General features: G+C 50.5%; 1 protein-coding gene across 3 annotated transcripts in view; it reads left to right on the top strand.

Annotated features, from left to right (window-relative positions):
* ACOT11 (acyl-CoA thioesterase 11) overlaps window positions 1-16651 on the top strand; it is a 78973-nt gene extending 62322 nt beyond the window's left edge. For all 3 annotated transcript variants that reach the window (XM_043963816.1, XM_043963815.1, XM_043963817.1), the window contains 10 exons: window positions 3180-3336; window positions 4865-4984; window positions 5389-5533; window positions 6270-6325; window positions 9041-9107; window positions 9982-10065; window positions 10629-10762; window positions 12900-13034; window positions 13431-13557; window positions 15561-16651. In XM_043963816.1, coding sequence (XP_043819751.1) covers window positions 3180-3336; window positions 4865-4984; window positions 5389-5533; window positions 6270-6325; window positions 9041-9107; window positions 9982-10065; window positions 10629-10762; window positions 12900-13034; window positions 13431-13557; window positions 15561-15716 — 1181 coding nt within the window. In that variant the 3' untranslated portion in view covers window positions 15717-16651. The remainder of the gene's footprint in view (window positions 1-3179; window positions 3337-4864; window positions 4985-5388; window positions 5534-6269; window positions 6326-9040; window positions 9108-9981; window positions 10066-10628; window positions 10763-12899; window positions 13035-13430; window positions 13558-15560) is intronic.
* Window positions 16652-18181: the final 1530 nt, after the last annotated feature.

Below are 18181 nucleotides of genomic sequence, written 5' to 3'. Positions count from 1 at the left end.
TTTATTTATTTATTTATTTATTTATTTATTTATTTTTAATTTTTTTTTTTTTAAGTGAGGCAATCGGGGTTAAGTGACTTGCTCAGGGTCACACAGCTAGTAAGTGTCAAGGGTCTGAGGTCAGATTTGAACTCAGGTCCTTCTGACTCCAGGGTCAATGCTTTATCCACTGTACCACCTAGCTGCCCCATCCAGCTCCATTTTAAAGCCAAGAACCTCAGGTCTGAGGAGCAGAGAAGTGACTTAACCACAGTCATGCATTAAGTGTCAAAGATGGGTTTTGAACTTCCTAGGATCATAGATCTGGAGCTGGGGCTTCAGAAAACATCTGGTCTAACCTTCTTATTTTCCAAATGAGGCCCAGGGGCTTGTCCAAATGGCTTGCCCAAGGTCATATAAGTAACGATAATAAGAGGCTGGATTTGAATTCAGGTCCTCTGATTCCCAGTCCAGTGCTCTTTCCACTCTGTACCTCTTTCCTTGTGGGTTGTTGGCACATCATGGACACCATTATATGACGGTACCCTGGGGAAAGAGTGTAATCCCTTAAGCTTCTGGGAGAGAATTCAAAAGAGAGTTTATTCATATTCAGTGGCTTTGGTTACCTCTTGATTTAGGTATGTTCTAGCATAGATTTAAAAACAACAACAAGGAAGCTCATGAGCTAAGAACCGGTAAGATTAGTCTATAAAAAGCACAAGGGACCCGGAGAAAGTGTTGTATGGCCTTAGTCTCCGAGCCTCAGGGTAGATGGTTTCCCTATCTGACAAATGGGGATGATGATAATACTTATCTTCCAGGGTTGTTCTGAGGATCAAACAAGTAATATTTGTAAAGCATTGAACACAGTACATGGCATATAGTAACCACTATATAAATGCTAGCTACAATAAGAATAACTTATTATTATTATTAATTATTACCACCAGAAGGGAGGGGCCAGTTTTAGAGCAAATGAAAGGTCATATCTATTTCCCTCACTAGGCTTGGTGGGTCAAGCTGAAGAGAGAAACAAATGAAGGAAGGATTAAGAAATCCCTGGCTGAAAGAGCCACAATGAGCTTTTTTTTTTTTTTTTGGGTAGTCAGGGTTAAGTGACTTGCCCAGGGTCGCACAGCTAGTAATTTCTGAGGCTGGATTTGAACTCATGTCCTGCTGACTCCAGGGCTTGTGCTCTCTCTATTATAGCACCACCTAGCTGCTCTTACCATGGATTATTTTTTTTTTAATTATTTTTTTTTTTTAGTGAGGCAATTAGGGTTAAGCGACTTGCCCAGGGTCACACAGCTAGTAAGTATTAAGTGTCTGAGGCTGGATTTGAACTCAGGTACTCCTGAATCCAGGGCCGTTGCTCTATCCACTGCGCCATCTAGCTGCCCCTCTTACCATGGATTATTAAGCGAGGCTGAAGATATCTTTGAGGCTCCCAGAATCTCAGAGCCTGAGGGGACTGTAGAGCAAGGGACCTTAGAGCAAGGCTTCTTTGTGTGTGTGTGTGTGTGTGTGTGTGTGCGTGTGTGAGAGGCAATGGGGGTTAAGTGACTTGACCAGGGTCACACAGCTAGTAAGTGTTAAGTGTCTGAGGCCAGATTTGAATTCAGGTCCTCCTGAATCCAGGGCCAGTGTTCTATCCACTGCAGAGCAAGGCTTCTTTAACTCTTTCCCCTTGCCTGATAAATTTTTATGTGACCCCAGACATACAGGTACATAAAATAGATCTACCGAACCTTTTACTGTTGCCAAATTTTTCACGACCCCCACATTCAGTTACATGTCCCCAAATGGGGTCCTGACCCACATTTTAAGAAGCTGGGCTTTAGAGGTCAGTCATGTCTGGGACCGCGGAAGAATCCTGGGTTAGGAGACTGGAGAGCCTGGGTTCAAATCTTGCCTCTGTTACTTACTAGTTCCGTGCCCCGGGCTGCTCTTCCCCCTCTATGAGCCTCAGTTTCCTCATCTGTCCAATAGGGCACTACCTACTTCATGGGGTTGTTGAAAGGAAATCGATGGGTCCACCTTCAAATGCTATAGAAATGCAATTGATTATGATGCCATTCATTAATTGGTTGATTGATAGATAATGCTATGCATGATCCTCATCATCTAGTCCAACCTCTTTCCAGATAGAATGATCCTAACAGTAGCTGGCATTTCTGTAGCATTTTAAGGTTTGCAAAGCCCAGGTTTAGGTGACTCCCTAATGATTTGAAGTTGACTCGAAGGAAGGAAAGCACGGTTCTCTCACCACATAGAATGGGAGATGGGCCGGCCCCTGGGGTCCTGGGAGAGGTTTTGAGCGCAGATACCGCTCAGTTCCTGTTCCCATGGAGCTTATATGGGGGATAAAGCAGACGCTAACCTAAGATGCTCGAGTTAGACAGATGTGGATAGAGTGCCCTCTGGGGTCTGAGTGAGAAAGGTCATTCATGGCCAGGGGAGGAAGATACATTTGTGTTGGGCCATGGAGGACAGGTTTTGTCTTTGTATGCCAAGGACTTAACACAGCGACTGGCACGTAGTAGGAACTCAATAAATGCTTATTGATTGATGGGTAGAAGTTCACAGAATCACAGAATTTTAGAGCCAAAAGGGCCCAAATGGCCACACTGTTCTGAAGCATCCTTGAGAGAGAATCCTCCAGTCTTTGTCCAAAGACCTCCAGGCAGCTGATCCCCTTTGTCATGACCAGGAAGCTTCTCCTGACATCGAGCCTCCATTTGCCTCTTTGTCATTTCTGCTGCTTGCTCCTGGTTCTGCTCCCGGGCGGGGGGGGGGGGGAGCAGAACAGGTATGATTCCTCTCCCGGGTGTCAGCCCTATTCCCTGAGGGTTCCCTCTCCCATCCTGAACATGCCCAGTCCTTGTAACCGATCCTCAAATGACTCCAAAGGCTCTAGGCCCATCACTATCCAGATTACCCTCCTCTGGGCACTCTCCAGCCTATAAATGTTCTTCCTCAAATGTGATACCTAGAACTGATCACTCCGGATATGGTCTGACCAATCAACATTAATTAAGTACCTACTGTATGCCAGGCACTGCCTTAGGTGCTGGGGATAAAAAGACAGAAAACCAATAGTTGTGTGTTTGTGTTTGCTCATCCATTAAGTTAGCCAGAATGCTGAGGGCAGCCTCCTGGCTACCAGGGGGCCCTCAGCCTCCTCCCTTGTTTGTTGTCAGATCTGGAGAGCAGAGACTGCAGCAGGATGGTACCCGCTGAGAAGACCCGAGTGGAGAGTGTGGAGTTGGTGCTGCCTCCCCATGCCAACCACCAGGGCAACACCTTTGGTGGACAAATCATGGCTTGGATGGAGAATGTGGCCACCATCGCAGCCAGGTGAGGCCTAGCTGAATAACCCTCCTCCCCTATTTCTCCTTTCCCCAATTTTTCTGGGGTTCCATGACCATCTAGCAGGCTTCCCTGACCCATGGCCTTCACCCCAAGGTTGGCTCTTAGGACAGAAGCTGGCTTGTTGAGCCTCGACTCGATGGATAATCTTCCCCTCCATTGGATTTGAGCATTGGGAGCTCATTAGTGTCTGGAGAGAGTAGTTTTGGTTGAACGATAAGGTAGGCAAGCAGACTGCAGAGACTTAAGGAGAGAGGCACCTGTTGTGAAGTCTAGCCACAGACGGGAGGAGAGATATGGGAAGCAGGCATGGAAGGATCACGGGTGAGCTTTTACATGAGCATATTTGTAGGCAGTTGGGAGAGATTGAAGATAAGTGAGTGAATAGAGATGACAAAGAACACTCTGCCGAGGAGACAGGACGGAATGGGATTACTTGTATAGGTGGAGGGCCTTGTCTTGGTGAGGAGAAGAGCCTCTTCATCTGAGACCTATGAAGGAGGGCATTATGGCAGAAGGCATCTGGGAGACAAGAGAGAAGAGGAGGCTCTCTTCAAATGCCTTCAGTCTTCTCAGTGAAATATGAGGCCAAGTTCTCCACTAAGGAGCTGGGGAGAAGGGGACAATGGGAAGCTTGAGGTGAGATTACAAGGTTTAGAAGAGCCACGATGGGTGGACTAATGAGTTAATTAAGGGAGTGGCCAGCTGAGGTCATGGAACATCAATTTGTTCCTTGGACCCAGGCAGCATGGTCTTGTGATTTTTCACCAGCTTCTTTTGGCAATGCACAGCTAGGAGTCAAGGTAGAAGAGGGTGGGTGTGATCCAAGGCTGAAGCTTGGCTGGGCACAGTTGGTGGTAGGATGAAAGGGCCAAGAACTCAAGAGACGAGGATGGGGTAAAATTGGACTCATTCACTGTGAGGTCAAAATGGGGAAAAAAGGAGAGAGCAATTAATGGAGGGGCGATGGCCTGGGAGAGAACTTGGGGTTGAGAGACTGGTGGTCAAGGTGTGGATGAAGAGTTAGGTCTTGGTAAGGGAAGACAGAGGGAGAGTTGGGAAGCCAATAGATGATGGCGAGATAAGGGGATTTTGGAATTCTTGTACACCGGGTGGTACGTCTATGGGTGATGGAAAGATCAGGTGTTTGAGCATCTTTGTGTGTGGTGGAGGTAGGGTGGAGGAGTGGGTCAGGGTTAGCATTGGGATGGGGTGCGTGTTCTAGGCAGGAATATTCCTGACCTCAGGAATAAAGGGTGGAGTAAGACTGAGCTGGGGATGGGGGTGACTGGGAGTCAAGGTCCTCCACAGATAATCTTCACCCCAGTTGTTCACTCCTCTTCCCTGCTCAGCCTACATAAGCCTTTACTACCCTTCAATGCCTCCACCTTGCTCTAGGAGATCACAGCCAACCCCCCAGCTGGGATGTGCCTAGAGGGCCTGGTGAGCCCAGGTCTGGCCAGGTTGCTGCCCTGGGGACACCTTTGATATCCTTCCTCTTCTCCCACCACCTCAGCCGCCTGTGCCAAGCCCATCCCACCCTGAAGACGATCGAGATGTTCCACTTTCGGGGCCCATCCCAGGTTGGGGACCGGCTGGTGCTCAAGGCCATTGTCAACAATGCTTTTAAGAACAGGTGAGACTGGACCCTCCTCGGCATAGGAGTGAGATGGGATGGATGGGTCTGTGTTGGGGAGGGGAGAGCCAGGATTTACCACAAACCGAAAAGGAAAACCCCTAAAAGCTGACTCCACAGAAATTCATAGACGGTGACAACTCAGGCTTCAAGAGGGAGGGAGGAAAGAAAAACAGGAAATGTCAGAGCTGGGAGGGACCTTGAGAGATCATCTACCTCCATCTCATCATTTTAGAGATAACGACAATAACAACAACAATCAAGCCAGCATTTCCATGGCGCGTTAAGGTTTCCCAGTGGAATTCTAGTGACAAGAGCCAGGCAGCTGAGGGATTTCTTGGAAGGGCTGATTGGGGGGTGGGGGAGGGGGCGGCTTTACCTTTGCCGCTGATGTGTCTCTGCAGCATGGAGGTCGGGGTGTGTGTGGAAGCTTACCGGCAGGAGATGGAGTCTTATCCGAGGCACCTCAACAGCGCCTTCATGACCTTTGTCGTGTTGGATGGAGATGACCAGCCCATAACCCTGCCCTGGATTCAGCCGCAAGGCCGGGTGAGAAGAAGCCTTTGTTAGGCTCTCCCTGTGTGCCTAGCACTGGGCCAGGCACTGGAGAAGCAAAGACCAAAAGAGCAAATAGTCCCTCCTCTCTGGGAGCTTGCATTCTCTCGGCAGCAGGGTATGGACCCTGCCCCTTGACCTAAGTTCTGCTGTGGGGTCAATCCCCCTTGGGATCCTGTGGTGACCTCAGGAGTCTGGTTGCCTTCCCCACACAGGGATCCTCCAAGGGAGCCAAGATGAGGGATGGATGGCTTGGTGAGGGATGGGTGGCGTAGTAAGGCTCCATCCCCTCTTCTGGGAGCAATAGCTCACCGTGTGCTCCCTTGGGTTGGTGGGGCTGTTTATCATCTGCAAAGTTCTGTCCTATCTGTGATCCAGTTTGGGAGGGGGAAACAGACAAAGTAAGAGGCAGGAAGGATGAAAGAGATTTCCTCCTCACCCCCCATCCCAAGGTTTTTCAGGAGGGAGACTAACTTTTTATTTATTTAGATTTTTTTTTTATGAGACTTACTTTTATCAATCAGGTACCAGGAGGCCAGTGAGGGAGGCCATGTTTGGAGAGGCCATGGCCCGTATTAGGGTGAGGGGGTAAGAGATGCCCCCTTCCTACCTAACCAGCCCTGCTTGAGCATGGTCCTCCTAAAGGTATCCGTGCCCTTCTCTCTGGGCACTTGGGGGGCCTAGCTGATTGCGCATCAAGGACTTATCTCTGCTTTTCTGTCTCCTCCAGGAAGGTGAGCGTCGATACAGGGAGGCCAGTGCTAGAAAGAAGATGAGACTGGACAGGTGAGTGAGGGCCCGAGGCGGGCACCCTGGTCTTTGGGAGTCACAACCCCCTCTTCTCATCCCCAACCTCTTGCTTCTATCCCAGCTCCCTGGAGCTGGACCCAGACTCAGCCAGCGCCATGTTGGCTTTGAGCCCTGGTTCATTGGGTGCTGAGGAGACAAATATTGGGTTGTGATGAGCCTATGAAACTTTCTCTCTTTAAATTTTTAGTTTTCATTCATTCATTCATCATCTATCTGTCTATTTTTTTGCAGGGCAATGGGCCAGTGCTCTATCCACTGTGCCACCTAGCTGCCCCTTTTTTCTTTTGAAAGAGATTGTCTCAACATCCCCCTATTGATTACCTTCATATTCCTGCAGAGCTCTTTTACCCCAACCCCCCCTTTCCCACTTGAGTCTCCATTTTCTCGTCTGTGAAATGGGGTTAATAACACCAGGGGTATGAGCCACCCAGGATTGTCACGAAGATTGGAAAAGAGAATGACTATAAAGCGCTTTGCAATCCTGAAAGCACCATGTGAATGCCAGCAGCTATCATTTAACCTTGTTTTTCTTCTGTTCATACATGTATCCCTGAATCTCTCATCTCTGGCTAATTGTCCTCTTTATTAGGATGTAAGTGTCTGGGGAGGGATGGTTTCCTTCTTTGGCTTTCTATCCCCAGTGGCCGGCAAACAATAGGTGCTTAATGAATACTTGTTTCTGATATTCCATGCAGTATCTTTGTGAGACTGCCCATTCATTGGTCTGTGCTTCAGGCCACTACATTAGTGACTTGAACTGTGTCTAACTGTGTTAAACTACATTAAAAACAATGGTCAGAAAGGATAGGTCTTCCTCCATGGAGGCTCATTTCCAGCTTGTCTGCCCTTTGGCAGATTGTCATTTCATTCAGTTCAACAAGTGTTTGTATTAAACACCTACTAAGTGCAGGGTGACACACAGACACAAAATAAGAATTCCCAAGAGCTTATATGATACCGGAGAGGGTCCAGAATGTATAGACATCAAGAAATGCAAACTGGATAAGAAATAAATGGTGGAAAGAGGAGAATGCTGACCCCTGGGGAGGGTGAAATCAGGGAGGGCTGCATGGAGGAGGTAGCCCTTGAGCTGAGCCTTGTAGAAAGCCAGGAATTTCCAAGAGGCAGAGGTTAGGAAGGAGAACACACCAGACATGGGGCAGAAGAGGCAGATGTCATGTCATGCCTGGGGAATGGTTCACCTGAACTATAGAGAGCCTGAAAGGGAATGATAGGAAGTGAGCGTGGAAAGATGAGCTGACTTGGGACTGAAAGGGATTCCGTACCAGGCTGAGGAATTGATATTTGGTCATAGCAGTAACAAGGAGCCACTGAAGACTCTTGAGGAGCAGAGTGATAGGGAGAGATGGAGAGATCAGGAGCAGAAGACCTTGTAGGAGGTTACTTCGAGGGTCTAGGCAGGGGCCGAGAAGGTCTTGACCGAGGGTAATGACCTCACGAGGGGAGAGAAGGTGTCTTGGGAAAATGTTGCTGGGGTAAAATCAGCTAAATGTGGCAAGTGACTCAATATGGGGAATGACTGGAAGGGCGTGGGCCCCTTTGTCAGGACAGGGGCTGACAGAAGGTGGGATGGCCCTGGGGGCCTAGCCCAACCTGTCTTCCTCCTGCCCAAGGTTCCCAGGCCAGCAGGGGACAAGACAACAGGGATTGCTGTGGCACGAAGCAGAACAGCTACGGGCCCTAAGAGGTGTCTGGGGCCTTACGGGAGCCCTTAGGTAGAGATGAAGCCTTTATGAAGCACCTACTAGATGCCAGGCCCTGTCTAAACTCTGAGGCGAGATAGGCCTGCCCGTTTGAACGGGGAAGACACCCCACAAAGGGGAGCTGGGAGCAGGGGGAGAGATATGTGCTTTGGTGGCACGGCCGAGACGTGCAGGAAGTGCTGAGGAGACCCCGGTCCAGTGGAGAGAAGACCCAGCTGGTCTGTCAGAGCCCAGGTTGGGTCCCAAGAGCAGAGTGTGAGGTGCTGGGGGAAATGAGTGTGGAGGCTATAAATGAGAGGAGGGAATGAAGAGCCACAGTCAGCTTCAGAGTGAGAGAAGGTAGAATTATAAAGGGCTTCATGGGGGAGGTGACACAGTCTGTTTCCTGAGCACAAGAATAATCATTCCAGGGTTCCTTAAAAAATCGCTTCAGGGGGGCAGTGAGGTGGCACAGTGGATAGAGCACCAGCCCTGGATTCAGGAGGACCTGAGTTCAAATATGACCTTAGACATTTAACACTTACTAGCTGTGTGACCCTGGGCAAGTCACTTAACCCCAATTGCCTCACCAAAAAAAAAAAAAAGGTATAAAAAAAATTGCTTCAGGGACAGCTAATTGGCACAGTGGATAGAACACTAGCCTTGGAGTCAGGAGGACCTGAGTTCAAATCCAGCCTCAGACACTAACTAGCTGTGTGACCCTGGGCAAGTTACTTAACTCTGATTACCTCCCCCTGCCCCCCCCCAAAGAAAGAAACAAAGAACTTTATCTTTTGTTCTGCCCACACTCCAGCCTGCATCTAGAAAACACGGCCATGTCTAGTCATGTACGTGTCCTCATTTGTTTCATGTGTTTGTGGGGAGGAAGGGGGTCTCTCCATCCCCTGCCCTCCCTGAGGTGCCCAGCACTGGGCTGAGGGCACCGTGAGCAGGCACTCCATAACACATTCCCACCTGCTCTCCCCAGGAAGTACATCGTGTCGTGTAAGCAGGCTGAGGTCCCTGTCTCTGTTCCCTGGGACCCAAGTAACCAGGTAAGTCCACTTCATCCTGTAGCCTCCCAGGAGACCTCTAGTGCATACCTCTGAAGGGTCTGCAGGATGCTTTTTGGGGGAAGGAGCTAAAGGTAGAGAGATGGAGAAAGAGAGTCAGGGAGCTACTTGCTCTTAGTCACCTGGGCCTGGCTCATGAGGAGGTGAGACCTGTGCCACCCCATCCTGTTCTTCTTCCTCCTTTACCACCTGGCCCCAAACTACTGTTCCAGCCTGTAAACTCTGATATCCTGTCAGAACTGTGGCTCCTCTTAACATTTCCCATCTCCATGCCTTTGCATCAGTTGTCCCTCATGCCTGCCAGACACTCCCTCCCTAATTTCCTTCAAAGCTAGGCTCAATCCCCCAGTGCCTCATTTCTTTTTTGTGTCTGTTTTGTATTTGTCTGTATTTGTACGTGTCATCTCCACTGACAGGACAAAAGCTTTGTTTTGTTTTTATGGTTCTTTCTCCAATGCCCGGCACACAGTAGAGCTTAATTATTGTTTACTGATTGAGCTTTTTCCTGATGATTATCCTATGGCCCCTAGGAAGCTGTTACATCAATCCTCATATATGGAGGATTCCCATGATCCTTCTTACAGCCTGGCCAGGGCGGGAGGGGGGTGGACAGGGAACTCCCACCTCTCCCCTTCCTCCCATTGCTTAGTTCCTGGGAGACTCTTCTCAACCCCCCTGAGGCTTGGGATCTGAAGCAGGTGTGGTAGGCACAGGGAGGCCTATGCTGGAGTGCCTGGTGCCTGGCTCACAGGGTAGGTTGGCCTTGCATTCAGTCTGGCCTGGCCCATGTGGCTGCTTCCTGCCTCCCCACCTGGATCAGGGGATGTTGATGTTCCTGGGCGTTCCTCCTGTCCAGGTGTATCTGAGCTACAATAATGTCTCCTCGCTGAAGATGCTCATGGCCAAGAACACCTGGGTCCTTACTTCAGAGATCAATAAGGTAGATGGCTTCTCTTCATGAAGTGTGTGTGTGTGTGTGTGTGTGTTGTTGTGTGTATGCGACAGAGTCCCTAATGTGTGCACATGCACCTTCATGTGTGGATGCTCTTTAGAGACGTCTGGCAACCAATCAGCCCTCCCCCAGGCTCTAGTTTTCCCACTGAGTCTGAAGGAGAGCTTATCGGTGGTCTGCAGATCGGTCCGTGCTGTGTAACGTCCCATAGAATGTGGCCCTGACCAATGGGGCTAGTGAGCATTTCTTCTGAAAAAGACCTGTGGACTTCAGTGGACTACAAGCTCACTAGAAGATGGTGGCCGAGAAGGCTCGTGCGATCTTAGGCTGCTTTAAGAAGAGCATGGGCATCTGGGCTGGGGTGATTTAGCTCCTCTGCCCCCTGCCCTGAGTTCTGTGCTCATTTCTGGGGTTTGGAAGGGACATGAAAAGCCCTTGGCCAAGAAGGCAGGATTCAAGGGCTGGGGCTGGGGACTGAATCCCAATGTGTTCAGATGCTGTTTTGATGCGGGCTGCCATGGGGCGCCTACAGTCTCTGCTCCCTCCCTCAGATCAAACTCTACACCCTGGAGGATGACAAATTCCTGTCTTTCCACCTGGAGATGACCGTCTACACGGACACAGCTCAAGCCTTTCTCCTCCTCTCAGACCTGGGCCGTAGGCCTGAGTGGGACAAGCACTACCAGTGAGCCCTGGCTGGTGGTGGGGAGAGGGAGGAGAGATGTTACTGGAGCAGGGAACCATGCTTGTTTGATCTCTCTTTGACTCTCCCATTCAACTCAACATATATCCATTAAGCCTTCCCCCTGATTCTTGGGGCCAATCCTAGTGAGTTCAGAGGACACTAGGTAGGCAGCTCAGTGCCTCCGTGCATAAAGTGCTAAGCTTGGAGTCAGAAAGACCTGAGTGTGAATCCTGACTCAGACATTTGCTAGCTGTGTGACGTCAGGCAAATTACTTAACCTCTCCCATCCTCAAACACCTTATAAATTCAGAAGTGTTAGCTAAATGCTAGCTCTTGTGATAATGAAGATTCAATGAGAGAGTATACTCTATAACTCTTGAAAACCTTTAAGTGTTATCATTATTTCTGATTCTGGTCCAGACTTTTCTGTTCTTGAGGCCAGGGGTAGAGTGAAATATACTGGGCCCAGTCAACTTTAGGGGTAAACTGGAGGTCCTGGGTTTGAATCATGGCTATGGCTTGCCTCCAGTCTCTCCTCTCTGGGCCTCAGGTGCCTTACATGCAAAGGGAGGGGCTGAAGCAGGGCCTAGGAGTGGAGTGGGAGGGGAGAGGCAGGGTCTTCTCTGAAAGATGCTGACTTAAACTTCACTGGACCAGGCCTTGGAGACCCTGGGGGGAGGAAGAGGGGGAAGAGGAAGGCGTGGCTCCAACCCGGGGACTGGCAGGTTTGGAGGAAGCTTAATGGAAAGGCGATGAGCTGTTTCTGGGATGCCACCGGGTTTGGGGGGGTCAGTCGGGTGGTCAGGTAGAGATGCCCAGCACGCAGTGGAACTGCAGTTCAGAGGGGAGATTAAGGAAAAGGTTTTTCAACGATGACTTAGATCACAGACTTTGGACACCATTAAATCTATTTGTTGTTCAGTCATTTCCGTCGTGTCTGACTGTATCAGTCTGTGACCCCCTTTGGGGTTTTCTTGGCAGAGACACTGGAGGGGTTTGCCATTTCCTTCTCTGGCACATTTTACAGATGAGGAAACTGAGGCAAACAGGGTGAAGTGACTTGCCCAGGGTCACACAGCTACCAAGTACCAGATTTGAAGCCTGATTCCAAGCCCAGTGTACTATCTACTGCACCACCCAGCCACCTCCATTAAGTCTACCCCCTCCTTTTTACAGAGTAGGAAACATAAGCCCTGAAAGGGGAAGTGATTTTTTCTACAGTTATATAGCAAGAAAGTCCCCAGGTCAGGATTCAAACTCAGGTCCTCTGACTCCAAATTCCACTTCCTTTTTCCTATTCTAAGATGTCTCAATGTATTTCTTAAGCCTAAAAGACAAGTAGGAATTGGAGAAGAGAAAGGAGGGAGGGGCTGGAGAGGGAGGTATGCAAGCTAAAAGGAATCCTCAGATGGAGAGGATGGGAGACCTAAGGGAGGCCTCTCCTTGGAGGAAGGGGAGGAGTGACTTAAAGGACAAATCAGCATGATCCAATGGAGAGCACACCAGTCACATGGGAAGGTGACATAAAGACCCTCGTTGTCTCCACAAATAAATCACTGTATCCCCTAGGCTGGTCACTTGTCTCCCTGGGGACTCAGTTTTCCCATCTGTACAATGAAGTGATTGACTAAATGATCTCTAAGATCCCTCCCAGCTCTGACATCCCCTGTTCTAAGGCCCCTCCCAGCTCTGACATCCCCTGTTCTGAGGCCCCTCCCAGATCTGACATCCCCTGTTCTAAGGCCCCTCCCAGCTCTGACATCCCCTGTTCTGAGGCCCCTCCCAGATCTGACATTCTGTGTTCTAAGATTCCTTTCATTTCTGACATTCTGTGTTCTAAGGTTCCTTTCATCTCTAACATTCCCGGTTCTAAGGCCCCTCCCAGCCCTGACATTCCCTGTTCTAAGGCCCCCCTCAGCTTTGATATTCCAAGGTTCTTTGAGCTCTTCCCAGCTTGCCTTGCATGCTGGGCATGTGCAAGGGGCCATGGTTTCCAGCCAGCAATGTTGCTTCTCGTGAATAATAGATGGGCAAATGAAATATTCAGTGCCAGGCCGCCCAGGGCCGCCCAGGGCTGTGGAGCAGCCGGGGCTGGGAATCGATCCTGCCCTCCCACCATGCACGTTCTTCCTCGCAGGAGCGTGGAGCTTGTGCAGCAGGTAGACGAAGATGATTCCATCTACCATATCATCAGCCCTGTTTTTGGCGGTGCCAATGGCAAGCCCCAGGACTTTGTCATCCTGGCCTCGAAGAGGAAGCCGTGTGACACTGGGTGAGTGGCCCTCGGGTAGGGGGGGTGGGCAGCCTCTCCCTGCCACCTCCGAGGCTGCTTTGTTGGCCTGCCCCTCGGTTTATAGATGAAGCCCACCAGGCGAAATGAGCTGGGGGCCACCCAGGTCATAAACTCAGGTGCACTAAGTACCTCTCCGCTGTGCTGTGTCACAGATGGACTGTGTGACCTTGGCCAGGTCCCCTTCCTTCCTGTTTCTCTGGCTATTCAAGGAAAAGACTCCTGACCGGGGAGGGGAAAATTAAGTGCCAAATAGGGGGTGTCCTGTCTAAGGCCTCTCCAAGCTGGTCTGGCCCTGGGCTTCCCCAGGGCAGCAGAAATTGGGGGGGGGGCTCCCCCTTCCCATCTCCATATCACCTCCCTCCGCTCCTGTTTTAGGGAGCCCTATGTCATCGCCTTGAGGTCAGTCACTCTGCCCACACACCCAGAGACCCCCGAGCGCACCCGAGGGGAGACGCTCTGCTCTGGCTTCTGTCTCTGGAGGGAAGGGGATCAGCAAACTAAGGTAAGGTTCAGGTGCCCCTGCCCAATGGGGGCCCTGCCCCTCTCCTCTGTGACTGTCTCCTCCCCTGCCCAGACCCTCTCCTCTCCCATACCCCAGGTGGCAAATGTCTTTTTTTCCTATTCAGTTTTCAGTTCCAAATTCTCTTCCTCTCCCCACACATCTCCCAAGAAATGCAAACCCCATTACAAACAGGAAGTCATTCCAAACAGGTTTCTGCCACATGGCACATACGGTGAGAGGAGAATCAGTCAGGAGTGAGAAGAAAAACCCATATTCCTCAAGCACCTCACTTCTGCTGTCTCCCCAGTTTACAGATGGAAAAACTGAGGCTCACAGGGAATTGGCTTGGCCATATAGCCAGGACGTGGCCAAGCCAGGACTTCAACAGAGAAGAGTTTTAGTTACATTTTTATTGCTGTTTTTTGTTTTCACATGACCTCTGTTTCCCAGCATACCTTACCTAGAGAACCATCTCCTAGAACAAAGAACAAAAGTGTCGTTTGACCTCTTTGCCTCAGTTTCCTCTTCTGCAAAATGAATGTCATTATAGTACCTACCTCACAGGGTCTTAGTGAGGCTCGAATGAGATAAACCTTAAAGTACTAAGTAAATGCCAGATAGTGGAATTTTTTTTTTGGTGGAACAATGAGAGTTAAGTGACTTGCCCAGGGTCACGCAGCTAGTAAGTGTCAAGTGTCTGAGGCCAGATTTGAACTCAGGTCCTCCTGAATCCAGAGCCAGTGCTTTATCCACTGCGCCACCTAGCTACCCCCAGATAGTCTTTTTTTGAAAAAGAGGGGGAGGGACAGCTAGGTGGCGCAGTGGATAAAGCACCGGCCTTGTATTCAGGAAGACCTGAGTTCAAATGTGAACTCAGACACTTGACACTTACTAGCTGTGTGACCCTGGGCAAGTCACTTAATCCCCACTGCCCTGCAAAAAAAAAAAAAAAAGAAGGGGAAAAGACCCCAGCAAAGCCAGCCTCCAGGCCAGGGCAGACTCCTCCTGATGGGAGGCCCCATGCCAGTTACTAGAGAGCACCTGGGCTTGATGACCTCCTGCATCCCTCCCACCTCTGTGATTCTGTCCCCTGGGCTTGGGGCCCCACTCTGCCCCTTTGCTGGCTGTGTGACCCCAGGCAAGTCACTTGACCTCTCTGAGACTCAGTTTCCCCTTCTATAAAATCACTCGCCACTTGTTGGGGAGTTTGGGGAGGGGGCTTCATGGTCAGGTATGGGCTGAACCAGATCCATTGAGCTCTAGTGTTCTGAGGTGACGGTCTCTCCTCTGCGTCCTTCCCAAGGTTGCTTGAGGATCAAAGGAGGTCATGCCTGGGAACAGTGAGTGTAAACTGTCCATGGTGGGGGTTTGCTTTTGGGTGTGCAGTTTCCTGACTCTGGGAATCTGGGACTTGGTTCTCTGCGTGTCACGCATCCCTGTCCCCACAGCTCATAGACACTCAAAGATTGGATGGACCCTCTGGGAAATAGGGATGGATGGGCAGAGAGCGGAAGGCGTGCATTTAGACCCGCAAGACACTTTAGAGGTCATTCTTCCAGTTTACAGATGGGAGTCAAGTGACTGGCCCAAGGTTTCACGCAGCATCAGAGGTAGTCCCTGAAGCCAGGGCACGGCTCTGCCTGGCCTTGCCAACCACAGACGATTAGGAAAGAACAGGGGAGTTTGTCAGGGTGAGATCCCTCCCTTCCACACCTGAAGCTAAGGAGGCTGCAGATCGAGGTTAACCCCTTGTGCGTCTAATGCCACCCACCTTCCACAAGAGGCCTTCCCTCTGCTAATTATCTGTAGTTTATCCTCTATCTTATTGGTGTGTAGCTTTTTACGAGTCATCTCTCATTAGATTGTCAGCTCCTTGAGGACAGGGCTATTTTTGTTTGTACAGTGCCTGGTAGACAGTAGGCACTTAATAAATGCTTGTTGACTCGACTCGATCCAGCCCTGCCTCTCCTGCCCAGGACACTGACTCTTGCCACTCTATCCAGGTATCCTACTACAATCAGGCCACGACCAGTTTCCTGAACTATGTGACCACCAACTTGGCAGGGCTGTCGTCCGAATTCATCACCACCTTCAAGGCCTGTGAGCAGTTTCTTCTGGATAACAAGAATGAGCTGGCCCTCAGTCTCCAAAGCCTTTAGTGCTTCTCCCGGGCCGACCCCAGCACCCATACCGCCTCCCCTGCTCCTCACCACCCCTTGGAGCACGACGGAGCAGAAGGGGGCAGGGGGCTGTGCTGATCCTTATGTCCAAAGGCGCCTTTCCTGGGTCTCCTGATGATGCCTCCTCTCAGGATGTTCCATGAGCCGGGCCTCAAAGATGACCCCTTGCCCAAGCTTAGCTCTCCTGCCTCACCCTTTCCCGACCTCCCTGACTATTAGCAAGGCTGTGCCCGATGGGGCCTGCATAGTTTGGGGGTCTGTCTCCTAGCAGCCTTGGGGCCCCAACCCGTGGACCTGGCGTCCATTTGGAAGAACACAGGGGGTCAGCGCCCTCCGTGCCTTCCCCACCGGCTCCAGCCGGTATCTGAACAGGGAGGTGGGGAGGGGTTGTAGCAGCCCTGTTGTTGGGCCAAATAGAGACCCTGGCGACAGGAAGGATAACGACAACTCCAGGGGCCAAAGGCACCCTGCCTGTGGAGCCAGGTCTCATGAAGTTCTAGGAGACAAGAGGACCCAGAGAGCACAGTGCCTTAGGTCTGGGCAGAGGGGCTTCAGACCCTTCCCAGGCAGGACCTGGGCCGGATGACCAGCCAGAGGCAGATCTGGGTCAGGAGGGCCCCCAGGGAGAACAGGAACAGGCAGGTCCCATAGGGGCTCAGTCAGGTTCTGTTACCTGGAAGTGCCCGAGAGCAGAAGCGCCTCACGGTGCCTTGGGATGACTTAGGGAGGAAGAGGAGGGAGGGAGAGAGGGCAAGAAGGCCCCTGGGGAGGTTGGGAAGAGTTCCTGGTGCCGTCCATCATCAGCTGCTCCATCCCTTTAGATCAAGTGTCTGCTGCATCTGTGCTACACAAAGGAAGGGTTGTAAATATAGCTGTTAATTTGTAAATCGCAATAAATTGCTAACTTGTCTCTAGACTCGCATCTGTCTCTTCACACACTGTCTTCCTGTGCCCCTCCCGAGCCTGCTGCCACACGGCGGCTGAGATCAGGCTGCTGGCAGACTTGGAGGCAGAGCGGTGAGTAGCCGGGAGACCACCAGCCTAGACCGGGACGCTGGAAAATCCCAGATCTCTGAAGTGGAAGAGACTTGGAGCCTGTCCAGTCCAACCCCTACTTGATGAGACCCCTCCCACAACCCTCCTGAGAAGTGTCATCAGCCTCCATGGAAGGTCTCCAGGCAGGGGTGGCCCACCACCTCTCGAGGATGTCCATTCCACACTGGGACAGCTTATCCTCTGGAATGGAAGGTTTTTATTCCTGATGTGAAACCGAACGTTGCCTCTCTTCAGCTGCTTCTGTGGCTCCTGCTTGGTTCACAGTAAGAGCTTAATAAGTGTCTAGTAACTGACACCACTTAAGTCAGCTTCATGGAATGCCCACCCATAGTTCCTTGTTCTGCCATCTGGGACCAAATCTTGTTTGATCAGCCATTTCAGTTGTGTCCAACTCTTCGTGACCCCATTTGGGAGTTTTCTTGGCAGAGATACTGGAGTGGTTTGCCATTTCCTTCTCCAGTTCATTTTACAGATGGGGAAACTGAGGCAAACCGGGTTAAGTGACTTATCCAGGGTCACACAGCTAGTGTCAGACTGGAACTCAGGAAGAAGAGTGACTCCAGGCCCAGCACTCTATGCACTATGGCGCCCCCTAGTGGCCTCTTCCAAATGACAGGTACTCAGATACTTGACAACACTCAGGTCTTCCTTTCTCCAGGATAGTTCCTTCAGTTGGCAAATGTAATTGGTACAGCAGGAAAAAGTGCTGATCTCAAATCAGGAAGACCTGAGTTCAAATCCTTCCTCATATACTTACTAACCTTTCCAGCCTTACTTTCCTCATTTATAAAACGGGCCTAATAATAGCACCTGCCTTCTCAGGTTGTCATGAGGATCCCTAAAGGCAGTCGCTCGACAAACATTTATTGAGCACCTACTATATACCCGGTGCTAAGAATAAAGCAAAAAGACAGTTTGTGCCCTTGAGGAACCCACATCCTAATGGGAAAGGCAACAGATAAAAGGGAGCCGGAAAAGGGCAAGGGTAGGAGAGGAGAGAAAGCGCCTGGCACACAGAGAGTGTGATGGAGAAGTTCAGGAGAAGATGGCCAGGTGGGAAATGTAAAGTGATGTGCAAACCCAAAAGGGGTCTATGAGTTCTAGCCATGGTTGTTATTGCTATTATTATTATTATCATTATAATCATTCATAGACTCAGGGCCCTTCTCCAACCTGAATGTCTTCCTGTGGGAACAGTCCAGCTTTTCATTCCAAGATGGGGGGGGCTCAGAACCAAGCACTAACCATATCTGGCCAGGGTGGAGGGGAGCGGCTCAAAAGATTGGGGTCTCAGAAGAGCAAGGGACTCACTCAAGGGAAATGGCTCATGACAGCCATCTGGAGGCTCGGGGTGGGGGGGATTATTCCAGTTTTGTAAGACGGGAAAC

The sequence above is a fragment of the Dromiciops gliroides genome, chromosome 4 (assembly GCF_019393635.1).
Source record: "Dromiciops gliroides isolate mDroGli1 chromosome 4, mDroGli1.pri, whole genome shotgun sequence".
In the NCBI taxonomy this organism is placed as follows: Eukaryota; Metazoa; Chordata; class Mammalia; order Microbiotheria; family Microbiotheriidae; genus Dromiciops; species Dromiciops gliroides.
The sequence above is the reverse complement of the archived record's forward strand: the minus strand, read 5'-3'. Positions and strand labels throughout refer to the sequence as shown.